We start from the raw sequence: 16806 nt of genomic DNA on the forward strand, positions 1-16806 counted from the left end.
GTGGATCTAGGGGAACTCAACTATAGATAGAGGCCTTTTGCCTCATTTGCAATCACTCAGTTGTATTCCATTTATAGTTATTGAATATATTTGAAAGTATTTATTTAAACACCTTGTGTGCATTGCTTTCTTGTGGCTTTTCGATTCTTTTGTTGCTTTCTTGTTTTGAGTTTGGTTCCGCCTTATTTTAGTGCCTTAGAGAATTTCCTTTATGAATTCTCGTCTTTTAAGAGATATGTTGACTTTAGGAAGATTTAAAGCAAAGGAAATCGCCTAAGGTTGCACGGTTTGTCAAACTAAAGTTCTAGAATCATGACACTAGCACCAAGCACATTGAAGTGGATTGTCATAATATGATTTTCTGCACTACTCCATGTTTGATGTTGATGCTTTTTACTACATCTATCTATCAATGCTTTTGGAATCAGATCAACGGTAGTACCAGTCAAATTACCGATTTCAAGTTTGATAGGTCCGTTTGGATCAAAACAAATAAACTATTAAAATATTATAAAATTAAATATAATCGTCGGTTTAAACAAGTTTTTAATTTAATTTAACTAATCTATATCAATTCATAGATCAATTAATTTTTTACCTTTAAATGAATTGATACCCTATTTAATTTTCGATCTAACCAATTGATTCGGTATTCAAACAACATAAATATTCATGCACCCTATTTTTAATCCTTCACTAGTAATTTTCCATGCGTTGTAGTTTATTATATTTATATTTATTAGCAAAAATTTATAAGCTGCAGTAGAATGTTTTGCTTCAAAGTTTTTTTATGCAATTTGAGTTTTATTCTTATTACTAATTAGATGTTTATTATAATTTGAATATATATTCAAGTAATTATAATGTTAAAATTATTTTTTACTAATTAAAATTTAACTCATGTTTTTATCAATAATAATTCACTTTCATACGGTGGAAATTTAGATTCACTAGTTAAAAAAAAAAGAAGAAGAAGAAGATGATTTTTGTTTTTGTTTTTTATAATTATAATTAAAAATAAATATTTAATAATTATATTCCTCAAAATATAAAAAATATTTTTTCAAAAAAAATAAAAGTGATTGTGTTAGTATAATAAATTTAGGTCGTAATTTCTCTACAATAATTAAGTTTAGGATTTGAAATCTATACTTTAATTTGACATAATTTGATTTATATACTTTTTATAGTAGCATTAGTTAATCTACATAGTTAATATCTTTAACTATTCAAATTAAAATGTTGAGGCATAGTTTTTTTAGAATTACACATTTTAACTTATTATGTTGAGATAGATTGTTTTTTGTGTGTTAGAAAAGTATTTGAAAGAAAAATTCTCAACATTTTAATACATATAGTTAAGATAATAATTATTTTGGCTAACTAATGTCATTATAAAAGTAGAGTAAATTATGTTAAAATAAAATATAAATATTAAATCTCAAAATTTATAATTGTAAATATCATGACAAAAGGAAAAAAAAATGTAAGGTAAACTATTAGGGTGGTCACCCAACTTTTGGTACTTCAAAAACTTTCAATTTCATTGTCAATATTTTTAAATTTAAAATCATTATTTTAAAATAAATAATCTTTTAAATCAGTATTTATTTTTATCAAACAACATAATTATATTCAATGCTTATATTTATTAATTTATCAAATAATTTTCTAATATAAATTCACCACTTATAAAATTTAGCATTAAAAATTTAGTATTTAAACTTTCAACACTTAAATTTTCAGTTTATGAAACACACCTCACCCATTGTTAAACGTTTAACAGAAAGTTAATGTGGCCATTTTTTATTTGCCTAATAATAAATTTAGTCCTCCAAATTTTACACATTTTATAAAGTCGATCTTATGTCTAAAAATTCAACAAATTTAGCCCTCAATATTTATAAAATTTTCCATCTAGTTCTAATTCTAAATAATAATAATTAATTTATCCTAAATATTTACAAAAGTTTTCAATTTAATTCTAATTCTAAAAGTTAAAAAAGTAAAATTATTTAAAATTTTTATTTTTATAAAATTTTATAAAATGATTTTAAAAATTTAAAAAGAAAAAATAAATGATAAATTATATGGTTTTAGATTTTTTTAAACATAGTTAAACATGTTTACAAGCCACCAAAAATGTTGTCGTAGTTTAAGCATTCTTATTACCAGTAACAACCTGGCACCAATTCCATCTCCGAGTAACAGAATATTTCTAGCTTATCTTTGAATATCAACATTTTTATTGTAAACTCCAGCTTTTACGTATATTACAGTTCTTTCTACCACTGCCTCGGATATAGTATTGAAGTTGTCGAAACCGTCTTGAGCCACCACAATGTCAATGTTTAACTGTGCAGCTTATTTATGGCTTGGGAATTGCTAATCAATTTGGAAAAGTTGGGTAACATGGGTGTTAAGTTTTGTAAATGAGAGACCAAGTTGAAGTCAATGAAGCCATTTCGGTAGGTTTGATGGTTGCAACACTTAACCAGCTTTGAACATTTAATGGGTTGCTACTGCACTTTCATCGGTTAAGATGTAGAATGGGGTCATGGTAGAGCTCCAAGAAATCGTTCCAAGCCAATGTGATTCGCTCATTGAAAGAAGTCAAGTCCATGATAGAGACGAGCCGATGAGCTTAAATCGCTTGATTTAGAGTGACTTGAATTGCTAAGTTATAGAAAGAAAATTAAAATATTTTAACTATTTTTCTTTTTTTTAAATAATATATTTTGTAAATATTCAGGACTAAATTTGTTAAATTTATAAATTTAAAATTAAATTAATAAAATATATAAATATTAGGAAATTAAATTTATTATTAGTCCAACGAAAAAATGACTTCCTCAGTCACTAAAATTTTTAAATATTAATGACCGAAATTGAAAGCTTAAAGTTGGATGACAAGTTGTAAGGCCTTCCTTAGATTCTGAAGGTGGGCCTTCTCCATCTTGAGTGGGGGAAGTTCCGTGTATTGTTAGCTGGAATTAGTAGATTTGAAGGTAGTTAGGCGGTTTTATTCTATACTTGCATTTACCTACCATATATATTGGAACGTAATTCCTTTTCTTAACTAATCAAAATTTACCAACTCCAACACTATACCCTCACAAACACCCACTCGTATAGACAAGTTCGGCATAATTGAGTTTCTATTAAAACAGATCCGGAAAACTCGTACAAATATAATTATTTTAAATTTTGAAATAAATATCAAATTATGCTTTCAAACTTTGCATGTGAACTCACCATAATATGATTTTATTTTAAAAAAATAAATTACATACAATTTCATTTTAGACACCCAAAATAAAAAAGTTTATAATTTGAGCACCCACGTTATATAGTTCGATTACTCTCGTTAAAATTACAAAACGGCAAGCTAATGTAGCAGTTAAAAGATTCAATATAATAACAAATTTTTCCTTCAACTTTTACATATTATATCGATTTAATCATAATTTTAAAAATTAACCTTAAAATTATGAGTAAATCGATATAATATATAAAAGTTGAGGGCTAAATTTATTATTATACTAATTTTTTTATAAATCACATCAACTTGTTGTTTGTGATTTTAATGGAAGTGACCAACATGACTAAATTATATAACGTGAATGATTAAATTGTAAATTCTTTTGGGGCCTAAAATTAATTTTTTTATAATTGAGTGATTATTGTGTAGTTTACCCAAAATAAAAAGACGAACACGTTTACATTAATAATTAATAATTTGTATACAAAAATTATTTTAACAAATTTTCAATTAAATTGATTCTTTGTATTAATATTTTTATTTTATATTAAAGACATTTTAATAAATTTTTAATTAAATTAATTTCTAATTAACTCGTTATACTAAGTTAATAAAGAGTTTAATGCAACTACAATTATAGACAACAAGTATAGATACATAGGCTGGCTGTTTAAAGGGTTTAAGGGGCCTCCCAAAAGGAATTGAAAAATTATGATTTTTCATTGAAATTTTAGAAAATTTTAATTAAGCCTTCAACTTTTTATAAAATTTTATTTTTCTCTTGAAGTTTTTAAAAATTTGAATTAAACTCTTCAAATTTTAAAATTCTTATTATACCTTTTAAATTTTAAAAAATAATTAAAATAACTTAAAATATTTGAAAATTTAAATTAATCTCATAAAACCCCAATTTTTTTAAAAGAAATTTCATTAAACTCTTAAAACTTTTGAACTTGTGAAAAAATCAACGATTGTCATTGGTCACCGACCGCAACTCCACTTCAAATAAAATAGGTCGGGAAGCACGATAATAAAATCCACAAACTGGCGTGAAGCCAGCCAACTAGAAAAAACTGTAGCAGATATGGCGGTTGTACATGGAGTAAGTAGGATCCCACATTTTTGTACCGTTACCTTATTGTTGGCCACGTGGCGCTTCCGTCGTTGTCGTGGTAAGAAAATCATTGCTCTTTTTTACATGTTTGTCATTATTTTTATTAAATAATATAATTATTACTAATAAAATGACTCTTTACACGTGGCATTCGCTGGAATCTTCTTCCCTAATAGAAAAACTATAAACTCTTTTTTTGCGTGTGTATGAACTAATTTTTTTTTTCAATAAATGAAATTCCTTGAAGATAATACAATCTTTTATAAAAATTTATTTCCGAATTAAGGCTCTTTATTTCTTTCTCTGTCAGCAAATTGGTCGAATTTTATTTTTGTTTTTATTTGAAGATGAAGGAAAAGCATAGCATTTGGCGTACAAGTGATAACTCACAATTTTCTTATGTATTTAGTTCCCTACTTTTTTAAGCCAACCATTTTGCTTCAGAATCTCTTTGCGTTGGGAACCTTTTCAAAGTTCTTACGCTTTTTTTGGCCTCTGATATTTGCCCAGGTACTTTCAGTTTATTTAATCTTTATTTTTTTCCTAGGTTGTTTAACTAAATTGATTTAATTTCGTTTGAGTTTCCTTCTTGAACTAATTGTTAGGAGCAATTTTTATTTTATTTTTTTTTACTTGAGTTTTTGTATAATCTTTTGTCTTGGAACTATAGAGATTCATCGAAAGGAAAAAGAAGAAGAAATGGTTTGGAAATTTAGTCAGGTAGGAAAAAGATAGTTTAAAATTTTCGGTAGCTCTATTAGAAAGGAAATTAGAGTTAAAAACAACTTTTATTTAGGGGTTTTTTAATTTTTTAAAGTTTGATGATGTTTTTCGTCTGCGTTTAGTTTAAGCATTGTTTTTCTTACTTGAAATTTTATTGAAGTATTTTCTATTTTTTATTTTTGAGATTTGATCTATGAGAATGGTTTTAAATTTTGGTTTCTGAACTATGAAAATTCCCAGATCCATTTTGCAGCACTTGATTCTGTGTCAGATTGAGCCAAACTACTTTCTGCATTAGTAGTCATCAAAAGAACTCTGTTTTGAGCAAATTGGAAGTAATATTGACATGTCCTTTCTCGGTTCAGTGCTTTAGTTATTGAATTTCTTAAGCTTGAATAAAAGGTTAGAGGGAACTGAGATGGACATTGGAGCTCTTTTAACTTCTGCCGGAATCAATATAGCTATATGTGTTGTGCTTTTGTCTTTGTATTCCATACTGAGGAAACAACCGAGCAATGTTAGTGTGTATTTCATGCGGAGGCTTATTTCAGAACCAATAAAGCATAGTGATCCTTTTCACTTTGAGAGACTTGTTCCCTCTGCTAGTTGGATCGTGAGGGCCTGGCAAGCGACCAATGAAGAAATATTGGCTGCTGGTGGTGTGGATGCTCTAGTTTTCTTGAGAATAGTTGTTTTCAGGTGATTAAGTTTCTCCAGATGGAAAATTTTGATTTCTTCCAATTTTCTGAGGGAAAATTTTGCTACTAAGTTTCTCCAAAAGTTTATGCTTGCAATTATATCCAAACATCTTTTAAAGTGCTTTCATAATTCAATTATGGATGGTCAGTGTCTATGGTCAGTGTCTATTTTTTCTTCTGCTGGTTTACTAACTGCACTGCAATTTTCCTCCTGTTCTTTACAGTATTCGGATATTCATCATTGCTGCTGCGATTTGTGTTTTTCTATTGCTTCCAGTAAATTATTATGGACAAGAAATGCAGCACAAGCAAATCCATTCAGAATCACTGGAAGTATTTACTATTGGAAATGTAAAGGAAGGATCACAATGGTATGTTAATTGAACCCATTATTTATGGATGGTTGCTTTAGTTCCTTTTTACAATGAGTTGTTATTTGGATGCTGCCATCTTGAACCTTGAATGTTATGACCAGAAATGAAATGTGTACTCGCGATGCCATGTAGAATTCTACTTTACCATGTTTTTGTATGCATCCAAAAGGATGAATCCAAGTCTTTTATTTATTATCCTTTATACTTTTAAAAGATTCCTGGGAGAGATCTAATCAGGAATTGAATTTAAATACTGAAAAGCAATGACTTTTTAAAGTCTTCTGGTCCACTAACTGTTTCTTCTTCAGGCCAAGATATTGAGATGCAACTCCAACATAGTGGTTTTGTGGTAAAATAGATTGGATAAAATCAGCTATTTATTGATTGTTTTTCATTTTGTTTTAAAAATATTTCAGGTTTTGGACCCACTGTCTTGCATTATATGTCATATCCTGCTCAGCTTGTGTTCTACTTCACTTTGTAAGGATGTGCATACCATAAAGCATTTCTTATTCATATATGGTTTGAATTTTACTGATACATTTGTAAACATCCTCTAGCAATCATTTAAAGGTTACCGCTTTGATGTAGGAGTACAAAAATATCACTAAAATGAGATTAGCACATATTACTGGCTCTCCTGTGAATCCAAGTCATTTCACAGTTCTAGTCCGTAGCATCCCATGTTCTCAGAATCATTCATACAGTAAGTCGGTAGAAGACTTCTTTTCAACTTATTATCCGGCAAGCTATGTGTCCCACCAGATGGTATATCGGGCTGGTAGAGTTGACAAATTAATGGTATGCATCTATATTGAGTGACTATTTTAGGGATATAAATTTATATGAATTTTTTTATTTGAAAAGGCTTTAATTAAAAAAAAAAAATTACTATTCCGTTTAGGGGGAAAAGAAGAGAAGACTTAACTGGTTTTGCTTTAGAACAGTTATTCACTACTTCCATCTGATGAATGAATTTTTCATCTAGGGTAGATGTTATTAGTGCTGACAAACAGAAAATGTTAGCTTTTTGTTTATCATTTTGTTCTATTGACCAAATAAAGTGCTTCCTTAACCAAGCCACTGATTTAGTGGCAAAAGACTTCCATTGATTTCAAGTCTTGGTTAACATTAGGTCTAGGGTTCGAATTTGGACAGCCCAATCCCTCTCCAGTTTGTCAAATAAATAAATAAAGTGGTTTCTTTTTTGGAATTCACAATTCATAGCTTAAAGAGAAGTAAAAGAAAATGGACCCGTTGCATACTACCTCGAATAGGTAATTATGATTTTCTCAAATTTGATTTTGAGGCCATGTTTTAAATCTTGACATCGTTGACTTTATTTAGTGTTATTTTGCAGTTATGATTTGATACTACTTACCAAACAATTATTCTTTACTTATTTTAGTATGTAAAATAGGAAGTACTATCCTAATGCTGGTACTGATGCATTGCATTTAAGTTGAACTTTCCAATTTCTCAATTTGTTTTGTTTTCTTAATTAGGTCTTTTTGTTTTTTTTTATAAAAAAAAAAACAAGTTGAGAAATTTAAAAAATTTAAATTTGTATTTCTCCTTTTCTATGCTCATTCTACTCCTCTATGCACGTGCAATGTTCTGTTTGTTTTATGATCTTTAACGAGTTTTATGTATATTCTCTAACAATGCTGTCTTTGCAGAAGGATGCAGAAAAAATGTACAGAATGCTAAAAACCATTGAGTCGCAGACTAAAAAGAGTTATATGCCATGTTGTCTTTGTGGTAAAAGTACACATTCCTTTGAGGCACTTAACAATGATGCAGAAAGTGTTGAGATTAAAACCAGCAGTGATGAGTTGCAACCAAGTCAAAGAGAAAAGGTTGAAAATTTCGGAACAAGTATAGTCTTATAATATTGATTTCTGGATTATAGTGATATTATACAGTTCATGTATTCCTTTCTAGTGGTTTGTTGCCAAAATTTAACTTGTCTTAGATATTGTTCAGTCATCAAATTCGTTTTGCTTTTATATCTCCTCTGGATTAACTTAATTTTCTATAGGCATGATAGGTTCTCTGTGGTCTAGTTTCTCCTCTGACAACAAAGAATCCTACTGGATGTAGACCTGATCTTTGCCACCCTAGCAATAGCCCTTATTTGATGCTGAAAAGCTATAACCCTAAACCCACAACAGTTGCTGGGATGGGTATTTTAGCTTAATTTTAGATCTGGTACCTCCTTTTCTAGATACTTATGATGCATGTAAGCAAGTTGTATCATTGAATTTATGCGATTAATTTCCTCCTGTTTTGCTAGATGGCAGCATTTACTGTAACCGATAATTTCAACTATTATAAGAATATGGGATATAGTAGCAGCATTCTTTGAGGTTATGTGGTAATTTTTTTCTAAACTGTTATTGCCTTCCCAATATAACAGCTTCAGCAAACTAAGTCCTATGTGGTTTCAATCTTCTTGTTCCCCGTTGTCATCATGTGGTTGTTGATGTCTGAAGTAAATATTGCATATAAAATGGTTTCTTTAATAGAATTCACGACACAAGACATGATTTTGGGACCAATTTTTTAGATCTTTATATCATTAACTTTATTTCGTGTTATCATACAGTAGTGACTTGTTACTACTTGCTATACAATTATTTTTCTTACTTATTTTAGCATTTAAGTTGAATTTTCCAATTTCTCATTTTCATTTTGTTTCCTATTATTATTATTATTATTATGAGTTGAACTGAGTTAAGTAATTTGATAATAAGCTTGTATTTCACCTATACTGTTCTTACTCATTCCACTGCGCCACACAATGTTCTGTTTGTTTTATAATATGTAACAAGTTCTATGTATATTCTCTAACAATGTGTCTTTGCAGAAGGATGTGGAGAAGATATACAGAAAGCTAAAAACCATTGAGACACAAAAGAAAATGAGTTCTACGCCTGGTTGTCTTTGTGGTGGAATTATGCATTACTTTAAAATGCTTAAAAAGGAGGCGGAAAGTGTTGAGTGCAAAACCAGCAGTGATAGGTCGCAGCCAAGTCAAACAGACAAGGTTGATAATCTTCGAATAAGTAGTCTAATAATTTTTATTTCAGGGTTATAGTAGTTGTGTATAATTTGTATATTCTGTTTTGGTTGTTTGTTGCCAAAAATATACTTGTTAAAGTAACTGCTCGGTTGTCGAAGTCATTTTACTTTTCTACCTCTGGATTATTTTAATGTGCTATGAACATCATCAATACACCATGATCTAGTTTTCCTCTGATCACAGGAACCCTAGTGGATATAGATCTGATCTTTGCTACCCTAGCAATGCTGACATTTGATGCTAAAAAGCATTTCGCACCTCTTTTTGATGGTTTACATGTTATTAATCGCATTCTGAATCTTTGCTGGGATGGGTGTTTTAGCTTAATGTTAGGTATGGTACCTCCTTTTCTAGATAAACATGATGCTTGATAGTAAGTTGTATTATTGAATTGAGGTGCGTAACTATTTTAAGTATATTGGATATAGTAGTGTCCTAGTAAATTATCGGAACACTTGTTTCTTAAACTGTTATTGCCTTCCCAACAGCATGGTCATTCTCTTGATTTCTTTGCGGAGACTCTCTCCCTATGTGGTTCAGTCTTATCATTTCCTGTTGCCACCATGTTGTGGTTGATGTTTGAAATCGAATATTGATCACTAACTTTTAAATCTTTGATGGAAATGGCCATGTGATATCCTATGTTATTTTGGCCTTTGATACAGGAACGTCCAGCTGCTTTTGTTTTCTTCAGGACTCGTTATGCAGCTATTGTTGCTGCACAAGTTCTTCAATCATCAAATCCCATGTTATGGGTGACACAACTAGCCCCAGAGCCTAATGATGTTTATTGGTCAAACCTCTCCATACCCTACAAGCAAATCTGGCTCCGTAAAATAGCAACTCTTCTGGGTGCTATTGTTTTTATGTTCGTGTTCCTTGCTCCAGTTACATTTGTGCAAGGCTTGACTCAACTAGACCAGTTAAGACAAACATTTCCATTTCTTAAAGGAATCTTGAAACAGTGAGTATCATTCTGCAAACTCTATTGCTAAACCAGTGTTAGGATTTTAGTCTCTATTTTGTTGCAATCAATACACATTGCAGACGTGACTGATGTCTGATGCTACAAATTAGGTTATGGAATTTGCATCATGTTACAATATATGCATTTATACAGAAATAATGCATGAAATTAACCACAGAAATAATGCATGGAAAGAATCATGCTCTTGAAACCCTTTCTGTATTGCTATAGCTACTATTCTAAGCTTTTAAGTGATCATTTATTTGTACTTTATATTGACTTCCTTAAGGAAATCAGAACCTGGAATAAGTGCTGCAATTAGTTCTCTTCTTTTTGGAATAATATGGAAAATAAATGGTTGTTATTTCATGTGCACTGGTATGATAGAAGTACCATGCTTAAATTTTGAAGATGTTGTGGCATATACTGAGAACAGACATAGAGTGAAGGCTCTGACAAGATAAATCTGCAATATATAAATAAGAAGATACATGTAAATAGAAGGATAAATACTAATATCCCTTGACCTTCAGGTCCATATCTTCTGTGTTCTTTATTTAATCTGCTGCAATATTTTCTTTGGCAATCGATGTATGTATAAATGCATAAATGACCAACTTAGGGAAGTATTTTGTTTTAGCCTTTTAATACATTATAATTTGCTATCTCATGGTTATTAGTGGAGAATAGCTTTGACTTAATTCTGAGCCAGGGATTTTGTTCTTATGTGCAGGAAGTTCATGAACCAGCTTGTAACAGGTTACCTACCAAGTGTAATTCTGATGTTATTTATGTATGCTGTTCCACCAACCATGATGCTGTTTTCCACAATTGAGGGAAATGTTTCACATAGTGAAAGGAAAAAAAGTGCTGGCATTAAAGTTTTGTACTTCACAATCTGGAATGTTTTCTTCGTTAATGTTCTTTCTGGATCCATAATTAGACAATTGAGTGTTTTCTCAAGTTTTAGAGACATACCTACACAACTTGCCAAAGCAGTGCCAACCCAGGTAATTTTCTATGCCACTCCACATTAGCTGGTTTAATAGAGCTTCATTTCTTCCAACTTCATGGCAGAATTCCAGATGCATTTCGATTTAGATTTTATATTCTATTAGGGATGCATGATATGCTTTTTGCCTATGGACTGAAACTATACCTTTAAAATTATTATCTTCAATGAGTTTTAAAGCTGTGATAGGCAACTTCTGGTTTTAACAAGCCTTGCATGGCAATATCGTACCGCGTAAGTGCTAAAAATGTATGTGTACTTTTTATGCACTCTTTTATCACCACATTCACATAGGACAAAGATTGCTTCTTTCTTTTTTTCTTTATACGTCAGCTCAGTAGAATCTTCAGGATTACTTCGAACTGTGTTTTTATCTTCTGCAGGCTACCTTCTTTACGACCTATGTTTTAACATCGGGCTGGGCAAGCTTGTCCTTTGAAGTAATACAACTTTTCCCTCTTCTTTGCAATGGGTTCAGAAGATTCATACTAAGAAGGCAGGAAGAGCCCTGTAGTAATCATGCTCTAACCTTCCCTCACCATACTGAAATCCCTCGACTTCTTCTGTTTGGACTGCTTGGCTTCACTTGTTCTATCATGGCACCATTAATATTGCCCTTCTTGCTGGTTTACTTCTTTCTTGCTTTCCTTGTCTATCGGAACCAGGTGTGTTTTTTTCTTATCAACTTTATATCCGTTTGCTTTTTGCTTTATTGAGTCTACCTTGTTCATTCACACTAATAAACCCAAAAGACTAAGAGAATAGCAGTTCTAGATTACAATTTGCTAAACGAACTTAGATTTGGGATGTTGAAGTGTTTTTCATTTGAGCTGTTGCTGGAGTATCCATGGGAGGATTATTATCTTTTATAATGTTTTCGTACACACCAATAAAGTAATCCCTATTAAAAAAATAAAATGTTAAAAGGAATATTTTTGAAGATAAAGGTTCGGAAATTTGAACAGTGAAATGGTGCCCAGTACTGTGGACTGAACTGCAAAAAATCTCCTAACTCATGAAAGTCGATTCTTGGAAGTACCAAGCTTCACAACCTACTTGTCGACCTTGTTTATGCAACAGTTGTTTAGCAATTACTTAAGCTTCTTTATGGAATTACATTCCAAGCTTCTATGTCCTCGATATTGTACAATATCTTATGCATTTCTTTTAAGTATAAAACAGTGAATGTATGATTTTCACATATATGGTACAAGGTATTCGGAGTGCTGCATGATTATATTAAGCAATTGAGTCAAGCGCAAGACAGATTCAGAATAAATCAATTTCTAACTGTTCTTTGATTAAGCTTGTTCCTTTTTTCCCCAGATTCTCAATGTATATGTACCAAAATATGAAAGCGGGGGACAGTTTTGGCCTGTTGTTCACAACACAACAATCTTCTCTTTAGTGTTGACACAAGTTATCGCACTCGGGGTGTTTGGTATAAAAAGATCACCAGTTGCTTCTGGTTTCACTATTCCTCTAATATTTTTAACTCTTCTGTTCAATGAGTACTGTAGGCAGAGGTTTTCTCCCGTTTTCAAGAGGAGTCCTGCACAGGTAAGAATAAAAAAATATCATTTTCTCCCTCTCAAACTCAGATGACCATTTTTTATTGTGATGGCTTGGTTGTAGTACAGGTTCTTATAGAGATGGATAAACAAGATGAGAATTGGGGTAGGGCAGAGGAGATATATAAGCTGTTACGTACAGCATATTGCCAGTTCCCATTACTGTCACTGGACTTGTCAACTTCTCAGGAGTTGTCAATGGCTGGAAACAGCGGGCAGAACAAAGATGAGGGTAGTTCCAAAGATCAAGAGTCACATAATCCAGGTATGGTGGTTCTAGTGCTAGCTGCTGATTCTTTCCATCTACAATCAATTAGTAACTGCTTGAATCTGTACTTGTAGATTTGAACGAAATCAAATTGTTAAGTTAAAATGAATAGTGGGTCGTTCATCAGAAGGGGAAGGAATAGTATATGAACCGAATTGGTTCATAGAAACATCCGTTTAAGGCTCTGTTAATGGTGGCAGTGGGATATAGGGAATAGTACACAAGGTGACTGTTTTTGCTCCACAAAAACCATACAAATTTAGTTACTTTGCCATTTTAATTCTCACACTTAATGGGGGCAAAGCCCTTTGATATGCATACATACTCCAACATTGTATAGTTTAAAAGGAAAGTGTTTATATCCTGTTTGATGTGCATGCTTCAAAATCCACTGGTATACAATTCGAATTTTAAATTGTAAATATCTATTGGATTTAACAATAAAAAAAAAACATCAATACATTAAAATCAAAATATTTAACTGAGTAGATAGAAGATTTAATAATGTGCAAATATTTTATTTTGTGTGATAAGGTTGAATTTAATAATGTGCAAATATTTTATTTTGTCATGATTTCATCTCTTCAAGATTTCACTCTATAAAAATGCAAGAGACAACAGAAAACAGTACGAAACTTGAAACTTAATAAAATACGACTCAAACAATACATAAACGAATAAATGGCGTTGGCAGAGCTGAAATGTGTTTGATAAAATTTATCATAAATATGCTTAAAAACGTATGAGATGGCACTGCTAACCAATTTCTTACCCATTTACGTTACAGCATACTAAGAATATTTGAATCCGTAACAAGGTGAACAGATTTCATCTACTAATTCCTTTGCTCAATTAACTGCTAATGTGTGAGTGACATGAGTTTACAGAGATATAATCAAGCAACATCACCCCCGAATAAAGTCAACTTTCTGCTGATTTAAGGTGTTGATCCATCTTCCATGGATCCATTTTCTGCCAGCAAACTTCTCCATTGCCACAGAACTTGCATCAACCCACCATTCGCAACATGCAAAAGGAACACCCTTGTTCCTATTCCAAACCATGTGCACACCAACTTGATAACAACAAACAACCCACCCATCCATAACACCTGCCATTTCATTTCCAATTCCTTCCCCTGTTCAAACATAAAAAAGCCTCAAAATTTACAACACACCCACAAGCACAAACTAGTTAAAGAACAGAGTATATATTACCTCGGAGCTTCGAATTGCTTCTTGGGATGTCTGTTTTAGGAAATCAGACATCAACACTCCCACAATTAGACCAAAGGGTATCATCAATTCTTGGTTTCTAGATATAGCATATATGAAATCCGACAGACAGCTGGATACAAAAACTGTAACAATAGACAACTTCAATGCCTTGTTTCCCGCAACAAGTAGTTTGTCCAGCAGCAAATTCTCAGCTTCTTTCCAAGGAAATGCTTTTACAGAGTCGGGGCTGTTCTCCCGTAGTCTCTCCTTGATGGTATTGAGTTGTTCCTTCATCTTATTTGGTTCCCAAAACTGCGCCATTGTTACTTTCAAGTGACATTTTGGAGAGAGTCGATGAAAATTATGGAGCTGAGAACAGCAAGGCTGGTGTTCATATTGCTTAACCTGTATGAAGATTCCAATGATTAAGAAGCTTCGATCAAAGAAACAAGAATAGCCATTGAGTTAATTCCGAGTTTTATTTACGTATCTGAAGTTAACTTCAATTACAGAAAAGCAGAGACAATAAGTTGGAAGGAAGGAGTACCTTGATATTTAGAGATGAAGGCAATAGGGAGGAGGTCAAAAGCGCCATCGTTAAAGGAACCACCAGACAGAGGTTTGTTTTGTGTACAGCCTAGGGTTTAGCTTAGCTTAGAAGAGACGACGATTGATTGAAGGGATGGGTTTTTGATCCTCATGGGCTGAATCCCTCTGAACCCAGAAATCTCTGGATCTAATTGTAAAAAATATTAAAAATGGAGATGCGGGGTATCGATCCCCGTACCTCTCGCATGCTAAGCGAGCGCTCTACCACCTGAGCTACATCCCCTCCCATGCAAAGAAACTCAGTATAGTTTCTAAAATTTGTTTTGGTATCTTTGGAAATTGCTTTCATCGAATTTCATGTGCACCATATCATGCTTTTAGTTTGAAGATATTAAGGCAAATATTAACCATCGTAAATGTATTCATGAAATAAGAGTCGGATTGTATTTTAACTCTTTTATTTAAAAATAAGTAAATTATTTTTTATATTAATTCAAAAAGTAAATTGATCATTTTTGCTAAAAATTCTATCTATTTGTACTATTAAATAACTATAATAAGACAAGAATATATGACATATGATGTATACACCATAATAACATACATAGACTAATTTTTAACTATAAAAATAGATGAAGTTTTTAATAGAATGATCGATTTACTTTTCATTAATTTACTTTATTTTTAATAAAAAGTTCAAAATATAATCAAAATAGTAGGAGCTTCCATGGTATACTTTTAAGAGATAGAGTGAAGTCTCTGACATGATAATCTGCAATATGTAAATAAGGACATATAAGCTTCAGGTTCATATTTTATGTGCATAAAAAACCAGCTTGACCTATGATATAATAATACCTAACACCAAAAGGTTTTATAAATACAACGTCTGTTATTCAAAGAGCTAAACATAATATCATAAAACAGTACTTTTGAGCTACAAAAAGTAGCCCATCACACAAGTTTTCAAACCAGAATTATAATAACTTATCATTCACAAAACTGACCATCACAAACCCACTGCCTTCCTCAGCATCGCTTCTTATAACAAGCCGTTGGTGTAAGAGGCCCAATTGCTCCGGCCTTGGACATTTTTGCGTTCCGAATACAGCAATAAGGAATTCAGTGTCTTCATATATAGTTCCAAGTTTTCTTTAATCAGCAAGAAATCCACTGTATCCTCCTTGTACTCAAAACATAAGCCCAATTTGTAAAAGTTTGCTCAACCTGTCTATAACATCGGCTTGTCCTGGAGATGACATTCTTTCCGCAATTTCCTTAGTAAAAGCAGAAATGAACTTGATGTTGGTTTTTCGATCCTCGAAGCCTGATCTATCCAGAATAAGTTTTTGAGAATTTTGATCCCAGAGAACCATCTTTTTCTTTACTACTTCCAGTGTTCGACTTCTTCGACAAAGAAGAAGTTGGTAATTGACTTGAATCGATTTATTTGTCTCAAATACGGAGAGGTCTAGTAGAGACTTAGCAGCATTTTGTCTTTCTTTGGCTTTCATGTTCATTATTGGACCAGCATGAAAAGCCAATATAATTTTAATCAGACCCTTCTCAAACAATCCATTTTTAGCATCAACAAGCATCTTTGATAGATGTGTTAAATATGACTCTTATTTTTAGTCAAATTTGAAAAATAATCTTTCAGTTAAACTCTGTTTACTTGTTTTAATCAAACAATGATTAGTTTAGATTATTTTATTATTATTTGAGCTATGAATTTAGCTTATAAATAAGCTCTTTTACAACTTTAGAAATAGACACCCATTAGATATTAGAACTCATAACACAATTAGAGAATTTTGTGTTTACGTTTTGAGGGTTCTTTATTTTCTGGTTTTCGGGGTTTAGTCTTTATCTCCATCTTTTGTACTCTTCGTTCTTTTGCTATTATAGTAAAATTATCTTTGCCCGTGGTTTTTTATCCTCTTTGGAGGGGTTTTTTCACGTTAAA

General features: G+C 31.7%; 2 protein-coding genes and 1 non-coding gene across 8 annotated transcripts; 1 reads left to right on the forward strand and 2 right to left on the reverse strand.

Annotated features, from left to right (window-relative positions):
• The first annotated feature begins 4532 nt into the window (after positions 1-4532).
• LOC108483142 (CSC1-like protein At1g10090) lies at positions 4533-13426 on the forward strand. Of its 6 annotated transcripts, none has more exons than XM_017786370.2 (13): positions 4533-4886; positions 5340-5798; positions 6022-6168; positions 6588-6651; positions 6763-6972; positions 7851-8030; positions 9041-9220; positions 9922-10220; positions 10957-11233; positions 11619-11900; positions 12562-12795; positions 12876-13071; positions 13149-13426. In XM_017786370.2, exons 2-13 carry the CDS (start codon positions 5518-5520, stop codon positions 13175-13177), a joined length of 2379 nt encoding a protein of 792 aa, XP_017641859.1. In that variant the 5' UTR covers positions 4533-4886; positions 5340-5517; the 3' UTR covers positions 13178-13426. The 6 variants fall into 6 exon arrangements, with proteins under 6 accessions (XP_017641859.1, XP_052885163.1, XP_052885161.1 ...); XM_053029201.1 differs by having other exon boundaries at positions 4563-4886; positions 5465-5798; XM_053029202.1 differs by having other exon boundaries at positions 4563-4886; positions 5502-5798.
• A 276-nt stretch (positions 13427-13702) lies between these two features.
• LOC108483143 (uncharacterized) lies at positions 13703-15095 on the reverse strand. The gene is made up of 3 exons (XM_017786371.2): positions 14839-15095; positions 14292-14696; positions 13703-14212 (listed from the first exon to the last, which is right to left on the reverse strand). Exons 1-3 carry the CDS (start codon positions 14884-14886, stop codon positions 14012-14014), a joined length of 654 nt encoding a protein of 217 aa, XP_017641860.1. The 5' UTR covers positions 14887-15095; the 3' UTR covers positions 13703-14011.
• On the reverse strand, positions 15051-15123 carry TRNAA-AGC (transfer RNA alanine (anticodon AGC)). The gene has a single exon. It is a non-coding gene; the product is annotated as a tRNA-Ala (tRNA).
• Positions 15124-16806: the final 1683 nt, after the last annotated feature.

Source organism: Gossypium arboreum, chromosome 1 (genome assembly GCF_025698485.1).
Source record: "Gossypium arboreum isolate Shixiya-1 chromosome 1, ASM2569848v2, whole genome shotgun sequence".
Lineage (NCBI taxonomy): Eukaryota > Viridiplantae > Streptophyta > Magnoliopsida > Malvales > Malvaceae > Gossypium > Gossypium arboreum.